At 50.9% G+C, this 20,977-nt stretch overlaps 4 protein-coding genes across 4 annotated transcripts; 3 read left to right on the top strand and 1 right to left on the bottom strand.

Moving 5' to 3' along the window:
* Positions 1-441: 441 nt before the first annotated feature.
* NCLIV_0374 (inositol polyphosphate kinase domain containing protein) lies at positions 442-2,192 on the bottom strand (the record flags this gene model as incomplete). Its single annotated transcript, XM_003883944.1, has 2 exons — positions 442-1,004; positions 1,403-2,192. 2 exons carry the CDS (start codon positions 2,190-2,192, stop codon positions 442-444), a joined length of 1,353 nt encoding a protein of 450 aa, XP_003883993.1.
* Positions 2,193-4,433: 2,241 nt separating this feature from the next.
* Positions 4,434-6,206, top strand: NCLIV_037420 (conserved hypothetical protein; the record flags this gene model as incomplete). Its single annotated transcript, XM_003883943.1, has 1 exon — positions 4,434-6,206. One exon carries the CDS (start codon positions 4,434-4,436, stop codon positions 6,204-6,206), a length of 1,773 nt encoding a protein of 590 aa, XP_003883992.1.
* Positions 6,207-8,403: 2,197 nt separating this feature from the next.
* On the top strand, positions 8,404-11,728 carry NCLIV_037410 (conserved hypothetical protein; the record flags this gene model as incomplete). The annotated part of the gene is made up of 6 exons (XM_003883942.1): positions 8,404-8,577; positions 8,943-9,052; positions 9,577-9,700; positions 10,264-10,416; positions 10,844-10,952; positions 11,568-11,728. The coding sequence occupies 6 exons, from the start codon at positions 8,404-8,406 to the stop codon at positions 11,726-11,728; spliced, it is 831 nt and encodes a 276-aa protein (XP_003883991.1).
* Positions 11,729-15,770: 4,042 nt separating this feature from the next.
* On the top strand, positions 15,771-19,828 carry NCLIV_037400 (putative la domain-containing protein; the record flags this gene model as incomplete). Its single annotated transcript, XM_003883941.1, has 6 exons — positions 15,771-16,130; positions 16,688-16,959; positions 17,321-17,408; positions 18,166-18,369; positions 18,728-19,102; positions 19,448-19,828. 6 exons carry the CDS (start codon positions 15,771-15,773, stop codon positions 19,826-19,828), a joined length of 1,680 nt encoding a protein of 559 aa, XP_003883990.1.
* Positions 19,829-20,977: the final 1,149 nt, after the last annotated feature.

Genomic DNA, 20,977 nt, shown 5'->3' with positions numbered 1-20,977 from the left:
CGCCGCCTCGGACAAGGATTGCAGGAACATGTGAGATCCCCTGCGGGGAACTGGGAGTCTCGCTCTCTTGTTTCCAGTGTTACAGTAACACCAACCCCCGCAACTCTGGAACGTTCCCACAGCTGGTTTCATACTGGCCACTCGACAGCGGAGATAAATCCCTGATGTTGAAAATATACCAATTTGAAGGGAGAAAAGATGCGGAAAACCGTTCGCTCGTCACTGATACCTTCAACGAGGTGGATTGTTGCCTGTAGGCGTGTGGAACCACTTGCGTGCGCCGTTCTCCTGGATTAGGTCGGCTGGTCCGCGTCACGACGCAACGACACAGGAGACAGCGCTTTAGAAATGGACAAAAAGGAGTGTAAGACATGTTGCCACTCATACCTTTTTTGCTACTGCTCACCTCCAACTCAGGGCACGCTTTTCTACCCTTTCACTTTAAAGAACACCCCCCCTGACGGAGCTCGCGACGGCCTGCTGCAGTGCGCTTTTCAGGTTTCTCAGCCCAAAAAGGAACCCATTCAGATCAGGCTCCTTAGGCATCATCGTCACATGAGCAAAATCCACAATTTTTACCTGAGCTTTTGTGGGCGGAGCATCCGCTCTGCCACATAAATCCGAGCTGTCTTCAGCGGCTGCAGCGTCATAAGCTAACAGAATGCTGCTCCCGTAAAAATTCGCTATCGTCAAATTTTCAAGCGCCAGCTCAAGCTCGCCAAGCTGGAGCAGCAGTGAAGCGCCAATGTCCTTTCGACGTTTCTCCAAGCCCACAAAACTGAGGAATGCCTGGAGGACTTTCACAAAGTCTTCCAGCCTCCTCGGATGCTGGCAGTCCCGTGGGGCGCGAGACCCGCCGTCAACTGTCACCACAGTTCCGTCCTGGCGGTGGGCAGAAAGGCCACAAAAGGCCATGCCTACAGAAGCGCTCCCGCGTTCTTCTGCGTACCGTTTTGCTCGCTCACGTTTTTCAGGCGAGGCCTCATCCCTGTAAGTCCGCGTGCCTGGCAGCCATAAACATTTGGAAACATGGAGGCCATACGTCGACTGGGCGACAATCCTTTTGAAAAAACATTAGACAACTGTGAGGCTTGACGACTCGCATGGATAACATTCAGCTCCGCCAACCAATGGTGGCTTCCCTCAGCGCATGCAGGGGGGGGGCAGGGCGCAACGCTCCTACTGTCCCTCATCACAAAACGTAGACATATATGTATGCATGCGTGGATGCGTGTATATACGTACCAATCAGCCACGTGCGTGGAAAACAATGACTTGGGAGTACACCAAAACAGGTCTACCATGAGCGGCTTCATCACCAATGAAAGCGATCAAGACAAATCCACTGCCAGAACGGGATTGTTGAAGACATGTCTGCGTGTATCAACGTGATTTTGCTTACCCATTTTCAGGTCCACAACAACCGGCCATCTCATGCCATGGAGAATGTTAGCGAGGACAAGAATTCCTCGTTTCCTCCCGTCCCCGCCAGTGTCCCCTTTTTCAGGCTCATTTGACTCAGCGGAGCCCCCGCTTGAGTCGGGAACATCCCCAGCACGTGCGACTGAAGCACAGACGACGCCCGGAATCCAGGGTTTCAGAGCTCGCGCCTGATTCTCTGTATCGATCCTTTTCGCGTTCGGGGGCCATTCGTTTTGCGAGAAACCGTTCTTGGACATGAGAGAGGCTTCTTCCGTTTTCCCTGATTTGTCCAGGCGCGGACTTGCAGATGAACGATCAGTGGAGATCAAACGCTGAAGACAGGGCTGCTCGTTTGCCCCTGAAGCTTCGTCAGAAGCCGGTGTAGGAGAGGCTGCCCCCGACGCCTTTCCGTGCCTGCTTCCTGGTTCACTTTGTTGTGTATTAGGTAAGTCGCTTTCGTCGTGGACACTCGGATTTTGGGGAAGAGGCGTGCCTGCAAGGTCATAGATCCACCGATAGAACTCGATCTCGCGGGTGTGGGTCCGTTTGGTGATGTACAATCCGTCACGTGAAAACCGGAAATTCTTCGCATGGCCCCCAGCTAGGGTTGCCTGCCACGTGCCTGCCTTGATTTCGCTGCCGGTAGGTTGTGTCCCAGCTTGGGATCCACTAGAATCCACGTGACCACTGCAAAAAAAGCCGGCCGCGCAGCCTCCCTTGTCTTGCGGGCACGGCCCGGCGGCTAACTCTGCAGTCATCCAATCTTCCATAGCAACCACCCAAAATAGGTGTACAGCATCGAAGACGACCGGAAGGCCGAATCACCACATTAGGGGACGAGGAGCATATTTATCGACTGCACAACCGGAGGCAGGCATCTGCGCCAATCCGTCACGCGTGACGGGGGCTGTCGAGGGAAATCCCGCATCTCCCTAAGAAGCGAATAGGGAAGGACATAGAAACATTGCTCACTGATCTTGCTCACTTTCCATGTCCTCAAAAAAACAGAAAAACGTCGAGGGGTTTGGGAATATAGGACGTTTTTCTTGGCTGGCGACCAGTGGGACATCTGTCGCTGGACTGTGTTCGTCTTCGAGTGTGTGCCAGTATCACTGCATGTAATCCGCGCAAGAAAAAGCATCGCCATGTTCCGCATGTCTACCTTCCGCATTTGATTTTCAGAAGTAACTCTTCAGCAATTTTGTTTTTCGATGTCACATAAAATAAAGGGTTTGTCTAAATCATGGACTTTCCTGGAACTGGACAAGCAAGATCCTGAATGCTGCACATCGTGTGCTGATGCGCCACAGCGATGGCGATATCCCCGAGACGACAACAAACGGGAAAGAGGGCTCGAGAAAGCTTGGTAGTCAAATGTGTACTTTTTCGGCAAAAACCACAACAGGTGCCAAATAAAGCGGGTATCAGGAGCTGTGACATAGGCCGCGACGAAAGGGTTTGCGCGGGATTTCACACTCGCTGTACTCCGTGAAGCCCAAGTGTCGCTCTGTCCAATCACATTTCTGCAAGAGTGAAGTCACAACTTGTCGGTTCCTTATTCTCGAGTAATATCGTGCAATGGTGGAGAATCCGACAACCCGTGAGAGAAACATCCAGCATCTGTGTGTCTGTGTGCCCTGTTGCTGGGACAGTGTTTATGTTCTTGGATAACCGGTCCCATCAGCAGTTTGCCAGACAGCCGAGATTCTGACCTGCATCCCGTCTTCTATTAGCACACCGCTGCCATGATGTTTACACACTTTGTTTTAAACTTTCGTAGGCACGGGAGGGCCAGAATGTGTCTGGGGCGTACATTATGCTGTACTTCGACGAAGATCCGCTTCCGCTACTGCACTGCAGTTGTAGTCACTTTTTCCTCAGAAGCCCTGTGGCACCCAATAGCAAGGAGGCTTTTCGGGCCAACCACACCAAAAGAACGGCCTCGTGTAATGAAACCCCACCGTGTTTCGATAATTCCACATCGTTCGCCACACACCTGCCCTTAGCGGACGGCACATCCGGTAATTCCAGAGAAATAATCGATATAGTTTTTTGAGTTCTTGCACCGATTGATTTTTGTCAATCTGGGTGGATCGTCACAACGCTGTTTAATGCAGTAGTGTTATAGTAGAGGGTGACAAGGTTACCGCCTTGACGTAACCGCTGCTACCGCTCTCCCGCCTTTCTCCGCCTCCCATTGACCGACATACGATCGACTGTTTGTATGTATTGTCAGTGACGCTAGTGCTGCATATGTAAAGGTTACGCAACTACGGAAGACATCGAGTTCACCCCGTGGGATTTATCCACCGGGAACGCGACGGTGAACGCTTGCTGTCTTGCGTTCTTGTGGACACGGGGCTTTTTCTGCCGTTTTGAATTTAACAGGACGATGTAAAGGCCGACCTTGGTCTTGTGGTCGATAAGTAAATTGTTTGAGTTTTTGCGCTGACCCCGCAGCTTATGTTCTGACCAGTGAATAGCGGTCTTGTGAGTATTCTGGTGTCTCGTTTTGGCCTACGTTCTTCTTTAACCAAAGCAGGACCACATGAGAGTTATCCGCGCACAAAAACGTGTATCAGGCATGGGCGGCTTGCCTGGAAATCACCCATATGACCTTCCCTGGAGAGCTCTCGTATTTCGCAGTAGAACACTGCGCGTCGCGACCGGGCTGTTATTTGTGCTGCAGAGCATAAGCGCCGGCACAGGTAAGGAAATCAGTCGCTGCAACGATATGGCCACGCTCCATTTGGCTGATAAAGCGTCTCGTGTTGCCATGTGTTTTTGATGTGCGCCTTGCAAACGAAAAGACAGGGGACGAAAAATAATCAAGACAGCTGGAACCTTAGAATGTCGCAAAACATTCCCCTTCTCAGATTCACGATTTCCACGCTTCGGCGCAGTTCACGCGACTATGCCACTGATACTGAGCGGTTCAAAAAGCCAATCGTCGAACAGAGAGTTCCTCTTTGGTGGGTTCGCCGCAAGTGAAGGGAGCATGGCTTTCGCCAATGTATTTGTGTACATGTGGGGTCTTACTTGTGCTGCTGCGGTCCTCTTCAGTCGTTGCCAGGTGCGGCCAGACTGCGGCGACGTCACCTGTTTCAGCCCGTCACCTTGGTGAGGAAGATTCGCATGCAAATAGCAATCGGCCAGCCTCGGTAAGCGTTCCACCGTCTGCGGGTCACATCGTGGATACAGAGATTGGTTTAAAGAAACTCCTAGACTGGGAACGCCTGCAACAGACGATATACGACATTAGCTCTCTCAGTGATCTATCAAATGGCGTCGAAAGTGCAGCACTGTATGGGGTTCTACAAGACAAGCTACAACGACTACGAGAGCGACTGGCAGACGGCTTCCAGGGATCCCACAGCTCTGCAAGCGCTATTTTGCCAGTCCAGCAGATCCTGTGTAAAGAACAGCCAAACGCCTCCGGATGTAGTGGTGAGATCAGCAGCGGAATGCATGACACGCTGGTACGTCAGGCGTCAAGTGCGTCCTTCACCGAGCGTGTTGCCGACCGTGCCGCCTCTGATGGGCTTTTAAAAATTCCGTATGATGGATTGGTAACTCCATTACCTGTTCAAATTCAAGAGCAGATACAAAAGAACCTTGAGATCGAGCAGGTTATCTTAGAACACAAATTGCTTTTGCAGCAGCTGGCCTTAAACAAGCAAATTGAGGAGTTTCGTAGGGACATAGCCTTTGAAGAATGGCTGGATTTCTGGAATCAGCTGGGACCCCAGGTGTATGACCAGCCAGTACCCGAAGACACTGCAGACGATACTGAGGCATCAGAATTGCTCGAGAGGCTTGCTTCTCGGTACCCACAACTCTTCGAAGATCAAGCGTTTGCGCCCCTACCGATTCAGAAACCCCCATCTACCATATCCCAGACTAAGCCGCTGTCTACAGAGGTGGTAACACAGACTGAGGGTTTTAGGGGATCACAGGAAGATAGACGCTCCAAACTCGGTTCTCCTGTCACGGCTCAAACACATCAAGAGCCTTCACCACCAGCGTTACATAGTACAGAATATAGCGACGCTCAGAGGCCTTCGGTGCCTGTTAAGTACTCCGAATCTCGGCAAGGAGTTCCAGACACGTTGGCGAAGAAATTGATCGTCACGCCATCTACAGATATATCCGCTGTCAACCAGGCACATAATATAAAACGGTCTGCGCAAGGACCTGCGACCAGACCAGAGGCGGGATCGCCCAGAGGGCAATTTGAACCCCAGCCGCCCTCATCGGCTCCCTTCCATCCAACCCCAGTTCATACATCTGGAACAATCCAAGACATCTCGATCAAGGTGCGTGCACCCACGGAGGGGAAGAATATGAAAATGTTGTTCGATTCGCAGCTTGGATGGTTCTGGCAAGAATTACTGCAAAGCGTTGGGTGGGTAGCGACCTCTCTAGCACAAGTGGCATTTCCGACATTACCAGCACGATGGTTGTTTGGTGGTCCTCTGCAGGCTATGGAGTACACAGACAAGAAGATACCGCCTGCCCCTCTGATGTCAAGTCTCCGCGGCGGACTTCCAGGTTCAAGGGCAGCAACCGATGAACACCTTGCTGACGACAGGCTCGACCAGAAGAGCCTGATGATGCCACCTGCCGGTGCTGGAACAGTTGGACTGTTAGACAATTCCATTTTCGGGCGGCACTACACAAGTTCTTCCGAAGAGAGGGAAAATAATGATAGACAAGAGAGTTCCAAAACTGGGCCGCTCTTGAATCTTTTTAAAGCGTTACGGGACGTGTTGGCTGTCAACTGACAACGCCTAAGGAAGGGACGGAGACTGATAATTCACCCGTCTCCATATCATAATGAACAATAGTGCGCACAGTGTACTTGAAACTATCTCATAAGAATTGCTTTGTCCTCAAACTGTATTGTCTGTTTCGAGAGGGTCAGTGGTCACCGCGCCTCAGTAAGCCATGGGGTGACTGCTCGCAAGAAGACCACCAGTGAAGAGCCATGACGAAGGCTGATTGGCGGGTCCAGTGTAGTGCTTGGCCGCGTCATGTTTTCCCACAATCAATGAATCACGGAGATTTGGCAACTGACGGCAGCAGTGTAAGTGACCCAGATGCCTCGTTCTGGGGTCATGATGCGGCAGACAGTGCCAATTCTGTGTAGCAAGTCGTGCGTGTTTGTTGCACATGAATCCACTTAATTATTTGTCTTCTCTCTGAAACATTCGTCACTCCTACAGATTCGAATTCGTGGGAAGCTGTCAGTCGGCACTTTTCACGAACACAACGCAAGAAGGCAAATGGCAGCGTTACCGGGACAGAACCTAAGGTGGCGAGCCTCATAGCCGCTACAGAGGACGCAGGGCGGTGGGGTGGTACCTATGACGGCATATTTCATCTCAGCCGGAAAGACTTTTTCTCAGTAGCGATCGATTGCAAAGAAGCACCAATTCTGGTAGCCTAGGCTGCACGGATGAAAGCTCCGAGAGCAAGGCGTGATGCGCTCTTTCTGACATGCCGCTGATGCAGCCTTTAAGGTGTCGGCGATCCATTGCTGGGTAGAGAGGTCGGCCTCTAGCGGAAAGAAAAACATTACTGCGCTAAAACCCGAGCCGGCCTTTCCCTTTTTCGCGGTTGCGCCTTTACCGAATGAGAATGCCAATCTGACGGAACAATCGTCGTTTAACCTTCTCTACGTTGCATAGTATGACCCAAAGAGGGGCGAGCGGTTTTGACCACTTAGTGTGTCTGTCGCATGTAGCCTGTAGATTCTGGAAATGCTGGCAGAAACGTCAGTACAAGGAGACCTCACCATTAGCTTCTATGGCGGTACTTACATGTGCTGGCACTAGAGCAGGAGAGTACGTACTACATCATATGCTTTGCCTGCGAGGACACATGCACTGCGCAGGCTATCAGGCATGCCGCCGTCAGAATGCAGAACACAATCGGCTCCAGGCAGAGCGCTGCTTTCTCGTCGAGTAGACCCCAGCTCAGCCATCGCTGCAGAAGGTGGAGCGGGTTTTCACGGTTTGGTCGCTTTCCCCACCAGCTGGAGATCTGCTCCCTGCGGGAAAAGAGAAGCGACAGCATGCAGCCCTAAGACCCTATCTTGTGTGTCTCGTCTGTTTGGTCGGCAGAAGCATCAGAAGTGGAGACAATATATATTCTTTTCTGGGCAACGCGCGTTACACCGTGTGTATCGGATACAGAAAAGAACCCAGGCTTCTTCATTGACAGCTTTGCATACACGTCGACATGAAACCAGCCTTTAAACGAATTATACTCACGGCGTCTCCGGTGCTGCTCGCACATTCCCTCGGAAATAAATGCATGCACCGTGCTTTTTCAGCGCTTTACAAATTTGTTCCAAGTAACGAAAAGTGACTTCACTCTGTGATCGTCAAGAAACAGGTTTCACCATCCAGAAGTATGTCCACAGGCTCACCGCGGAGAGCGTCAGTCTTGCAGTGCGTTCAAAGAAAAACTGCTGATGCTCTGCGGTAGCCTTTGATCGCAGATGAGATCGCAACGTGGATGCCTGTTCGACGGATAGAAGAAAACTCGTTCTTGGTACCGTCCTGAAGGTGTCTCTCGGCGCACATCGACCAAATGCTCTGAAGTTGATGCTCTAACCTCAGGCCATCAGTGTGTATCGTTGTAGTGTTATCATTGGCTTCTAGAATGGCACAGCTGCAGTGAAACAATAGAGGTAGCAGTTGTTACAAAACTTGTTATTCGTCAGAAATACAGGCCAAGTTGTATTCTGGTCAGGAAAGTTGTGCAGCTCTCTTTTTTGTCTGCTTGTAGCTTCCTCGTGGGTGGCACAGAATCTCTTGCGTTTCAAGTTAGCATTCGAAAGTCGTTTGAGCCATCGCTTCGTCATTCCTGTACGCGCACGTGTGCAGTGACTTCTTTGTCAAAAGACAGGGAATCCCATAGTTGGCCATCATCACAGATTACTCGTTTTCGAACCTCTTCAGTTTTTCAATCAAGATGAAAGACTTTAAGGCAGGTGATATGGCCACGAGCTTCGTTTGTCAGAGTCAAAATACTGAAGGGCAACCAGCTCCGCGCCTGCCGCTGGAAGAGTGGCAATGGAAAGCTATCGAAGCGGGCGACTACGCCCTTTTGAAAAAATATGACACAGGCGCTACAGACGTTGACCAGGTCAGCTATATATGTATATATATATATATATATGTATATATACATATGGATACATGCATATCGCTGTAATTATCTGCTTTCCAAGAACGGCTGCTCGTAAAGCAGCTGGAAATGGGTCAAGGATTAGTGAGTCTGAAACGTGTGTTAAAGCTATAGTACCGCGTCAATGAAAAGCTAGAGAGAGTAAAGAGAGCATCGATTGCGATAGCGTGACAAGACCGCAGCGACCTTTCCTGACCTCGCTCGTATTCAAGGCATGATCACACCGGAATCAAACAGGAGCTGTCATCTCTTGCAAGGGAAAAGTATGACATCCAAAACACAGAACACTCATGCCATTCCAGGTGTGATCTTTCTGCTTGCAGAAGAGTGATGTGTATGGCACACCACTGGTTACGCTTATCGACAAATTCATCTTCAAGTCCCCGAACAACGAGAAGGAGAAGTATTTGAGCTGCTTTCGATGGCTGCTTAAGTAGGAAATCAGAAAAAATGAGTTCAGGCGCCTGAGCGTAGGCTTTCCGGTTGAAGAAGGATTTTGCGAAACGAGAGTTTCGCAGCAGAACGCAAAATATGCGTACACGGCGTGCCCTTCTTGTGATAAAGTCGCCACCACCTAACCATTTATTTGACTCGATGTACCTTCATGTGCACTGTCGCAACGTAAATCTGGAGAAGATGAGCAGAGGAGGGGATTTCGTACCTGGAGCATAAAGTGGAATATGAACTACCCAGTTTGGTCTACGGACAACGCAGGATGCATATCCTTTTTGGAGAGTTCACTGCGCGTCCTTGCTACACACAGCAGCTCTGAGGTTTCTCCTCACTGTGTATTAGCACTTGGGGAATCAGCAGCGGCCTGGGAAGTTGCTGTTCGCTTTGGTCACTCGTACCAGTAGGCGGGGTTTCTGCCTCCAACGTGATTGACGTTCCATGGCTTGCTCGTCCGCAGTGACTGTCTAACTCTGTTTCTTCTCCCCTGTGCGCAAATGAGCACAGACGAGGCGCGAATCCGCTGACGATGACACCAAGCACATGCACTCTTCAGATTTCTTACCAAAAACGCGACAATGAAAATGACAAGACGAAGCGTGTTCTGGTTTCCAAAAAGAATGCTCTCCAGGTATGCCAAACAGCTGTTGAACTGAACCTGGGCGACTTGAGTGAATGTCGACGACAGTACGCGTGTAGGTCCAGGAACTAGTCATAATGTGATTTATCTGCGTTGCGCAATTGCCTACCATCAGGTTCTATATGACATCAAAGATTCACTCCCGTCAACTGCAGCCTGGCAACAAGAACGCGAACGCTGCCGAGCGCTCGTCAGCGTTTTCGCTGAACCGACTGGGAAGGTACACCAAATGATTAACTTCTTCTAGGCACGTTGGAGGTCTATCCCAGCATCTCGGCTCCCGCCAGTAAAGACTAGAGTAGCTTCATAGGCGGCCTACACGATTGATTCGAAGCTGAACTTTGAAAGCTGTCGTCACGGAAAAGCAGCGCAGTCACATCAAACTTTTTTCTGGATCAAATGCTGCTTGACAATGTTTGTTGTCTCGCCTCCTATTTCTGTTGCTGCCGAATGCATTTCGAAAAAAGATGCCCTCGAGTTGACTTTGTGAACCAGCGATCAATCGATGCCTTTCCATGAAGGACACCGTGTCATACAGATGCATGTTTTCCCAGGAAGAAAGCTCCGAAAAGGTTGTTCTCGACACGAAAGTCGTGAGCTTTTGGGAAAAGCTCATGCTGAACGAAGAGACCGCCGACGTGACCGTGACCTGCTGCAACGGGACAGTAAAACTTCACTCCTGTGTCCTTAGAACGGCTTCAAAGACAGTAAGCGTTCTCCACATTCTACGTGTGAACGAAACGATTAAACCCGACAGGTTTCACATGCTTTTCATCTTTAAATTCATGCACACATTGAACTCATTTCTCATCCACCGATTACGTTTTCAAAAGATTTGAAGGTGTCCCTAATAAAGCCTCGAATCATTCAAACGAGTCTCCTTTGTGTGAGACGCCTGGCCATCCATAAGCTCGGCCCCCCCGCAAGGGCACTTCAGGATATACTTGCATTCCTTGGAGACGAAGTGCTCTCAAAAGCCAAGGCGTTTTTCCAGAAGTTTGAAACCACTTTATTTAGTTTCGCTTTCGAAATGACTTTCATGGGCAGGTCACAAAACTTGTAATAGTGTGCTTAAAGCAGGTTGTGGAATACATTCCCGTTTAAATTCAGTGCTGTCCATGTGTCAAAACACAGTTCGAGGCAATGTTCAAGCACGATATGTTGGAGAAGAAGAACATGGCTATCGACCTCTCCCACATCCAAATCGAGGATTTCCGAAAATTCAAGAATCTACTCTACACCGGTGAGGAAGTGCCCGTCTCACTATCACTTGTTGAGTTTAGCTTGACGTGTTGCGTCAAACACGGCGGAAGTTTTCGGTGTGCACGACTAACCAAGGGCGGGTCAACATGAGTGACTGCACACTGCGTTTCCCTCCCCGGAACAGCCGCTCTAAATGTTGCGCATGTGTATAAATAAATATATATATATATATATATATATATATGCAGGTGAGGGTCATTGTTGAGCAGTAACCCGACCATTTGTGCCTACATAAAAATGCATGTAGACAACAAAAGATGGGCGTTATTGATCAGGAAGCTACGTCAGAGCAAGGGCAAGAGAACCACTCGACGCATCAGGCATCGGCTCACTGTAGAAGACCACACACTTCAGTCATGCTCTCAAATACATAACCAAATGAATAGAGCTACTAAATGAGAAACACTACTTCATGCAATACGCTTCCGTTGGAGAAAACCAAGCCGTAAATAGCCCTCGCGAGTTTTTTTCCTGAGGAATTGACAGCGTATCGTTTCCGTTCTACCTTCCTCCAGATGCACGCGGTATCAAAGAACATGACGAATGCCACAGTGAGGGCTTCCACAGCTTCTTTTTATTTGCATGTCTCGCCCAGGCTGCCTCGAAGAAGAACCAAGTGATGACGAGTTGTTGGACTTGTTCGAATTGGCAGACCACTATCAGGTGCAGCATTTGTGCGAGGTGCTTGCCAACCACATTCACCAGCGACTTTCGCCTCAGAACTTCGACAGGTTTTGCCATTTTTCCATCACGTAAGAGCGAAACAATTCGAAGCTTGTTCTGGTTCCCGATGCTTGGGATAACTTCATGCAAATCGACACAGCTAAGTTTCCCTATTTCTACGTCCATGCCCGCGTGCAAATAAAAACATAGATGTCGCCTGGTGGCCGCAGCGCCAGGCAACATACCGGAATGAACAAGTCTCGAAACATTTCAGTGATCAGTTTGGCACCTTGTCAACGATGAGCACCATTACATGTTTCTATTTTCCGGCGTGCTCCTTCAGACATTCCAGCGCCCTGCTCCGGCTTCCCTGCTGCTTATATGCTGCATCAAATGAAAACGTGAAAGTAAGCAGGATGTCTCGCTCCGCGCCTCTGTGAGCTCTTTATGAACCCCATGTTGAAATTGATTCGATCGCAAACAAAAGCCTCTCCCCTCTGAAAGCCACTCCTAGACCATGTGACTAGGTCCCCTTCAACACGCTGCTGTGATAATAACTCACAACAGATATGAAGCAAATGTCCATTGTTAATTGCCTTCGCTTGAACACTCCACTGGGCGTCTCGCACTCGAGGGCTCTGCCTCGCGGGGCATTCATGCAACTCTACCAGGTTTTATGAAGCGAAAACGCGCAGCGCCCGACCTTCTTTTGTGCGCACGAGTCGTGAAAAGCGTCGGGTTTATGGAACCCAGTGTGTCAAGCACTGGGGCTGCGGTGTTAGGCCTTTCATCACGCGTGTGTTTATCGCATGTGTCTGAAGCGTTTTCCTCTCCTGATAAAGGCATGCAACCAGCCGTTTGCGAAACTTGCCTGTTTTTCAGGCGCAGTTTACTGGAGGGAAGCTCTCCGAGCCTGTCACAGAGGAGTTGGCTAGGTTCTTTGGTGTCGACGTCAATCCAGCGAAAAAAAGGCGTTTTTCTTTGTAAACCCAAAACCGCGGTGGATTGTTTGTAGTATCGTGGTGCTGACACACGCCATCCAAATCTACAAAGACAGAAGAGATCAAACCGGAGATGAGGGAATTTAGCGGTACAAGTGCCGAATTCGTGAACCAATGGGAGCTGCACCTTTTTGGCCATGCTTTGGCATAATGGTATCGAAGACAAATTAACCGTATTTGCGCCCGGTTGCATCGCTCTCTCATCAGCCTTCTTCGGGTTCCAAAAATGGTCCGGTCTACGCTTACACCCATTTGACTCCCCGTTTTTTCTGTGCAACTCCGTATGTATCTCTGTGTTTCTCTCCACACTATCTACAGAGACTGTCAGAAGAAGTTCATATCGGTGCTCCTTATCACCGTAGGATCTCTTGGGATTTCTGGCTTTTTGCAAACATCTGCTTCAGTGACACAGAGCCCCTTCAGTCGAGGGCAGGTCGTTTGTGAGTTCGTGTGGTGTCCCTCTCTCTTCAGCGAAAAAGTGAATGTCATGCTGTTTTTTCTCAATCCTTGAAGGGGAAGAATGGAGTTTAGAATTTGTAGTGTGACATTTTTGTCGAACGTTTTCATGGCAGCCAAAGAGCTTTCATGGTTTTGCCACTACATCCCACATCAGCTCTGTGGAAAACAGCAGAGCGTCCATATGCCTTCATTCACCTGTCATACTGTGCATGAAAAAACCGCAGCGTTATGGGGCTCTCCCCTTTCTATTGCCTTGTTGTGCATACAGCGTCAGAGCGCGAATACCGAATGTTCATAATGGAAAACTTTTCACAGACAGAGTGTTTTCACGTGCATACCTTCGGGCTTAGGCGTACTATCTGTAAAACAAGAGAGTCCTCCCCCATATATCTGGAGATCAGGGTGGCGTCGTGAAGGGGGAATGAGCCACTTACAATGAAAGATGAAAGGCAAGAGTGCATATTTCTCTGGTACCGTCGACGGCGTACTTTCTGCCCGTCAAACCGCATTCAAGAGCGAATTCTCAAGTACATGCAGAAGTCACATATATATATCTCTCTCCATATATACATATATATGCCTATATATAGATAGATATATGCTATGAAGTGCCCGTCTGACAACTTGTCGCATGCCATCATTAATACGTTGTCTCGGAAATAGTTCCGTCTCTTTTTGCGCTCTTCTTTATCGTTGCTTTTGCGGAACCCCCCGAAGAAAACGCCTGTCTAAAGGTTTCTGTAGAACGTTTTCAACGACCTTGTAGCGCTCTCGATAAACTGAATACCTCACGCAGTGTACCTAATGTAGCAGGCAGGGTGGAGGCTCATGCAGTTGGGAAGCGGAAATTACTCAAAGCCTGGACATAAGTGGAACAGACATTCATTCGGGAGGGAGCCGTTCCGCTTTCATTGCTGCATTCATCATCGATGACGACAGGTTCTCCCGTGTACTGCCACAAGTCAAGCTTTCGTAGAAACGACGGATTTTCTGATGAGGAGCAGCGCTCGCCACTAGCAGAAAACAGAGACTTGATGTTCTACGGAGAGAAACAACGCTGGTTTCCTTCCGTTGGGCTATGACAACACAGAAGGGACTTCGCCGGGCCTTCCCTCAAGCAGAACAGAATCCCTGACCTTCCTGATAGTTTGTAGACTTCACGTTTGTTTCACAGCTCTTGATCGAGGTTGTCCAAAGGTAACGCTTGCCATCCATTTCATGTATAACGGAGACCATGAAGCGAACGTATTCAAAACACACCCTTTTTGTGGGGCGTAAAATCTACAAACCACTTGAGAAGGCGCAACACCCTTGCTATCACATAGAAACCCGGTTCTAGTCAGCTGCATCGTATTTACTCCTAATAAGCTGCATCACGGAGAACGCAGGGAGTCAGCGACTATCGGAGAGACGTTTGCCGTTGTCTTATGCGGCAGAGGAAGGAGTGAGAAGTGTGAAGCACACAGGCCAGGCCTCACCGCGGCAGCGGGAGAACAAGAAGCTGCGACGTTTGAATGGAATGAGTGCTGATTTTGTCGGATAACCGTGGTAAAAGCGAAGAGCGAAACGCCCGCAGGCACCCTCGTGTCTTGTCGGGGGGAACTCCTGCAGACGCACGTGAGTGAAACTGATTGCCTGAAGCCGTGAACAAGATATTTCAGATGCATGCGCAGGCTTTTCCACAAGGGCGAAAACGCCTTTCAGCCTCGCCATTGTAAATCTAGGGTCAAATCCGGAGAGTGAGTCACCGTCCACCTGATGTGCAACCTGCTCTCTCTCTTCGAACTCACGACTCTTGCCGTATGCCTCTTTTGGAACGGTCCCGTTTCACGGATGCTTTTGTCTCCAGTTTTGAGAGGGGTAACGAACTATCTGAGCAGAATTCCAGTCAGCTTCGCGGAAGCACGGCGCAGCTCAGTGCCTAGAATAAAAAACGTGAACGGAAGTACTGCCGAGCAACGACCAGGTGACTCGATATTGAAGTTCGTAAGTTAGAATCACGCATTTTCACTGAACACGTTCGCCGCTTGAAACGGGCTTTGACAAGCATCGATTTCCTCTCGAGGTGCCTGCCTGGTACAAGAAACCAACTGCGGCGCAGTGTCGCATTTCCTGGCAGCACAAAAGGCTCAACATCCATCTCCTATGGCCCTCTGTTTCCCTTTCAAGGGCTCCTGACTTCTCCTTTCTTTCCCTCGCCCCGCGCTGTGTGTCCCTCTTTATTGTGTCTCGCATGACGTTTCGATTCCGCTGTGCTGTTCCACGCCAACGACGCGCGAAAGTTGCTTCTAAGCCTGTGACCTGCGAAAGGCGAAGCCTCCGCCTCTCCAAGGCGTCTTCGCTTTCAACTCGCTTCTCCAAACTTGACTTTTTCTCTCCCTTTTCTTTGTCCTCACTGCAGCGAGAGTTCTGAGTCTTCAGGGGAAAAGGTCGCATCTGAGCGCATGCTCCGTCGGCATGCAACGCTACCGGTCGTCCCGCGCTGGCCCCCGCGGAGACCTCTCCACGTCGGCAACCCTCGAGCGGTCCCTGTCTCATTTTACTCTGTCCTCGTCCCCATCTGTGTCGGCTGATATTGCGTGCGCTGTATTTCTTTTCTGTTTGATCCTTTCGATTCCTCCCGTGTCCCCTCCTCCCCGCTTCTGCTCCAGTTGGTTTTGCGGCCGAAAATCAAGATGGCGGCTCCTGAATCGAACCCTGCGGTTGCCGCTCCAGCGACAGTCGACCAGCGGAGCACTGTGGGGTCGGCAGAACATGACAAAGAGGCTCAGTCGGATCAAGTTGGACGAGAAATGACTCCAGAAAATCTGGAAGGGAAGAGCGCTTGCACTGGTGATAAGGGAGGACTCAACCGCAAGAGAAAGAGGGGAGGACACGAAGACTCGTTCTTCCCGAAAAAGAGGGACGAAATGACGCCGGAACAGCTGAAACAAAGAATCAAGAGGCAGGTGGAGTACTACCTCTCTGACGAAAGTCTTACTTTCGATACATTCTTCCAAAGCAAAATGCGCGAGGCCGCGCAACAGGGAAAAGGAGTGAGTGAACAAAGGCACGTTGATCTGCTCGACTCGAACACAGATACTAGAGCTAGACCGTCTCCTCTGCCTCTGCAGATAGGGATGGCTGCATTTCCCGCCTCACAGCTAACTAACGCACAAATACACCGAGTTTATCCTTCCTCGTGGGTCTTAACACCCTTCTTTTTTGACGAGAACCTCTTTTTTTTTCAAATCGCGATGTGTATGGAGATGTCGACGAATCGCTCTCGATCGACATATTGCGCCAGCTTTTGGGTCGGTCAGGGGCTTGTCCACAGATCTCTTCGGCGTGTACCGTTCTGCATGCGGCTGCTCAGGTGTCCCTGTGTGTTTCGTGTTCACCGCCAATTCTCATAGGCATGTGTCTGGGCACCGCCAGGCAGCCTGGTCCGTCGCGTGCCGCACCTCTTTGTCAATCGCCTTGTGTCTGCCTTCTCGTCACCCACGGCCTTTCAATGTTCTTCTCGTCCCCAGATCCCTCACTTGCTTCTCGTCCGTGACCCGTGTTTGCCTTTCTCTGGTTTACTTGTTTCCCACTTCTCGCTGCTCTGCAGGAGGCACTGGATCTTCGCTTCGTGTTGAGCAGCCCTCGAATCAAGTCTCTGAATTTGACCAAGGCAGAAATCCTCGCCGCGATTGCAGATTCGACTCTCGTCAAAGTGAAGGAAGAGGCTGACGGCACAACGTTGCTCTACCGCGAAACGCCTCTGCCCGAGCTGCAAGAACGACCGCAGCGAGGAGCTGCGGGAGGCCGCCGAGAAGACGGAGGCGCTGGCGGAGCCTTCAGGATTCCGCAGGGAATCGGCAAGGACCCGCACGCTGCAGGGTACGTCCTCTCATCTAGGCGGTCGAATCTCTTCAAACCCAGTCGCACAAGACGCGTCTCGGATCCATACGTATATATATATATATATATATATATATATACGCGTGCTGATAGATGTATATTTTCATGCATGTATATATGCATAGGTCGTTGTGTACGCTGGGTGGGTTCTAGGGATGACACGTGTGTGTCGCACGCAGACGCGGTTCCCGCCTACTCGTTGCCACCTCAGAGAAAACGTGGATTAGTAGCTTTGGTATTCCCGCCCTGTACCCGTTACTTGTTTCCAGTACTTTACAGAAGCGCCTACGTGCAGGACCGGTCGGATTTCTTTGTCTCCTCGCATGTTTTATTTTCCCAGAGTCTTTCTCAAGCTGTGTGACATTCCGGAAAATGTCCAACAGTGGCAGCAAGTCAAGGATGCTATCAAGGAGAAACTGCCTGGGGAGGTAAGCACCTGCCGATCGGCGAGAGGCGGGAACACGCAAAGCCTAGTTCTTGAACGGTTTTAGCCAGTATGCACGTTTGCGTCTATAGAGACACGTAGGCGTCCACGTTTTGTCCCTGGTGTGTCTTCAGATAGCCAGAGACTTATTTGCGTGCAGCTGGTAGATGCGTGCGTCGCGCTGGGTAACATAGATACCTATTGCGCGTATGGAAGCTGACTTCTTGTCTCCGTAGCGAATCCTTATGATATCGTTTTGCATCGAAAAACATCTGTTCTGGACGACCATCTGTTGACGGGTGTAGAGTAGACATTCCAGCTCTGTCCGGCTTAGCTACCGCACAAGGAATCAAGAAATGGACACAAATGGGGGGCTAGCGATGCTCTTGTGATAAAACACATGCACCGTTTTTCCTTTGGGGAGCTAAACGCCGAAGTGGAGATTGCCTGATACGAGCGTCGTAGACAGAACGGGGTGTGCAGGAACCCCGGCCGTCCCGTCGTATGTGACCGCATCCGAGCTGTCTCCTCTTTCCAGTCGGCGGGGCACTCTTTCGTCGGTCCTACAGACCGATTCCGAGGGACAGCCTTCTGACGAAGAGCCGCCAAAGCATTGTCTCTCTGCATGCAGATGCCATGAAGTCGATGAAACAAGCTCAAACGACTCGAGAGTTTCACGCCCACCGAGGTGCGAAGCGAAATGCCAGCTCTGTTTGTCACGCGTCTCTGGTTGTGGATGTCGGACGTGATTGCTTCTTCAGGTCTTTGTGAAATTCGTTTCCAAAATCGACGAAGTGTCGGTTGCCGGGGACAAGAAGACGCGCCGGTGCTGGGTCTATCTCGGCCCGTTTGAGAACGACCGCGAGACACTCCAAAAGATGCAGCCGATCAAAATCCCCCTCGGCGAAGGCGAGGCAGAGGCGCACATTTTGACAGACCAGGAGGTTCGCCTTTGCGTGCAAGATGTAAGTCCGTAGAGAACGCAGATAGAGAACTGGGCCGTCGTAGCAGTCGTTAGGAACTATGACTCGCTTCCCTTTCGCCTTCCCACAATTCGGCCTGTGCGTTCCCCGTTCCATATCGCGCGCGGTGGTCCACTGTCGGATCCGGCTGGAAGGTGGCAGCGTGGGAGACGGAAATCTTTCTTATCGCCGTAGTCGTTGAGCCTTCCACGGCAGCAGACTTAGATCGCTTCGCGTAGAAGAGCAGCTCGCCTGTTTTCGGACCTCGCATTCTTGCGTGTCTCCTCTGCGCTGGCATCCGCACCTTCACTGTTCTCGCGTGCACTGTGTGTTTGTGCGCCCCGTCGGCCGCGACTTCCAGCTTCCCCCGAGGATCCGGATGGCTCGGGAGAAAGATCTCCAGACCCTCAGAAGGCAACTCGCCGCGCTGCCTCTCTCGTTGGGAGGCGTGCCGTTCAAGAGCGTCGAGCACCTGCGCATGTGCATGGCGGAGTTCCTGCAGAAGACGCCGGTCGACCAGGCGTTGAAGCCTAACTCCGCTGCTGAGAAGGCCGTCAAGAGTCTGCTCGACTACCACCCGAAGGCGTACATGAAGAAGGGCGGTCGCGACCGGGAAGTCGTCGGCATCAAAGTCGGCTTGCACGACAAACTCGACAGCCAGTCTGGCGAGCGCAGCAAGTGCTTCTTCGTTGTTCGCAAGAAAAAGGGAGAGGAGCAGAACGAAGAAGACGAAGAGGTGAGAAACGGCAGCGAAGCGCGGAACAAAGTAGACGTGCCAGGAAAAGAAAGGGCCGTAATCACGTGCACACCTAAACTGTATTGATGGCCCAGTGCGGGGTGCATGCACGTGAACGCAAGTAGGGGGTTAAAAATACATGCAGGCATCCGTTTATTGGCGTGAAGGGTTGCAAGCGGGGAGCGTTTGTATGTAGAATTGCGCTGCTGCGTCGGCCTCGCTGCACTTATGGATCTATGTATCCGTGTATGCACGGACACAGATACATGCATCTTTGCACGCTCCAACATGGACTGGTGTGTATCTCTCTGGTTCGTGGCTGTGCTCGTTGCGTGGGGTCTGCAGGACTTCTCTGTGAGCAAGTGCATTTCGGAGTTGGCAAAGGATCCCCCTTGCGATGCCGAAGAACTCAACAAGTTGCTGCAAAAACGTTACGAGTCAGTGGCCCAGCAGCGGGCGCATGCAGCCGAACAGGCGCAGAAAAGGCGCAAGATTCGCGAAGAAGCTGCGCGGGTGACTGGCGCCGCGGGAGCCGTGGAGCCTGCAGAGACGAGCGCGAAAGAGGCACAGAAGGACGACGGACAGAGTGCCGATAAGAACACCGAAAACTGCAACTCCGCGTCAACGGAGAGCGCTGCGGGCGGCGCAGGCGAGCAGACAGGCGGCGAGACGGCAGCCAAGGTCAGTTCCCAGAATGCGGAGTCGAACGCGGAGAAAACCGCGTAGCCCGTGGAATCCGGGATTGTCGAGTTAGACGCGCTAAGAGACTAGCGGGGGCGCCGCCCTCGATATCACTGAAAACTGCTGGTGGAAGGGATTCCAAGGATCTGTTTCCGAGGATCCGAGACCGAGGTCAGTTTGCCGGCTTCAGCGAAAGACCGCGAGCGCGTTCTCTGGGTCGTCCCTGGTCGATAGACGCATCTATACATATATAGATTCACTGATACTCACGTGTGTTTTTTAAGGCTCCTTGCTCTTCGCGATATGGTTCTACTTCTCTAGGTCTATACTGAGAACCATACGCTTTCTATGCGGATAGCCGGCGACGCCGTGTGTCTTGGGACAGGCGTTCTCGCACTGGCACCCTGCTGTGGCCTTCCGTTTTCCTGTGGCTCCATTTTTTGAAGTGAAAGCGAGCACGTGGACTCCAGATCAACACTTGTGTTCCGTGTGCAACCTTCTAAACTTGTGCAGCCTAAACATCTGTTTACGTGGAGATAGATGGGCTGGCACGCGTGTGAAGGTGTACACAAATAGAGGTGCCGAGGTGTGCACGGTAACCTCGTTTCTCATTTCTCTTGGGCTTCATCACTGGGAAGGACACAATCGGAAAGTGCAGAGAACTCAAGCACGAATAATTATTTTCCGACCTATCTTCTCCACACCAACAGAGCAGGTGCTCCGTGCTTTCGCCGCACGATTGCGCAAGGAAAAGATGCTTGCTGGCGCTAAAAAAGACAATTGGTCGATTTGAAGCGGCGAATTCCCCACCTCCTAGCGACTGTTTCGCAGTTTTTTGCTTTTCGGTTCCACGTGTTCATCCTGCCGCGGAGGGTTCTCCCAAGAGACAAAACTACGGATTTCGCTTTATACCCGATCAATCCGACACCTGTATACCCACCCTCAACTGCCACACCAGCTCGGGATTCTTCATAAGAGCTGTGGCCTTGGCCAGTCCGTAGGTGTCTGCCAAGACGAAATGAAGACCACCAAACACCAGGAGGGGGAAAGACGTGCACGCAACAGTAAACGAGGCTGTCGTCACACCGCTAGTAGAATTCGTCCGAAACGCTCAGACAACTTCAAGAAGCACAAACAGAGCACACACACATCGGCGCATTTGCTTGAGGACGAAACGGTCTGCGACGTGGATTC

The sequence above is a fragment of the Neospora caninum genome, chromosome VIII (assembly GCF_000208865.1).
Source record: "Neospora caninum Liverpool complete genome, chromosome VIII".
Classification (NCBI taxonomy): domain Eukaryota; phylum Apicomplexa; class Conoidasida; order Eucoccidiorida; family Sarcocystidae; genus Neospora; species Neospora caninum.
The sequence above is the reverse complement of the archived record's forward strand: the minus strand, read 5'-3'. Positions and strand labels throughout refer to the sequence as shown.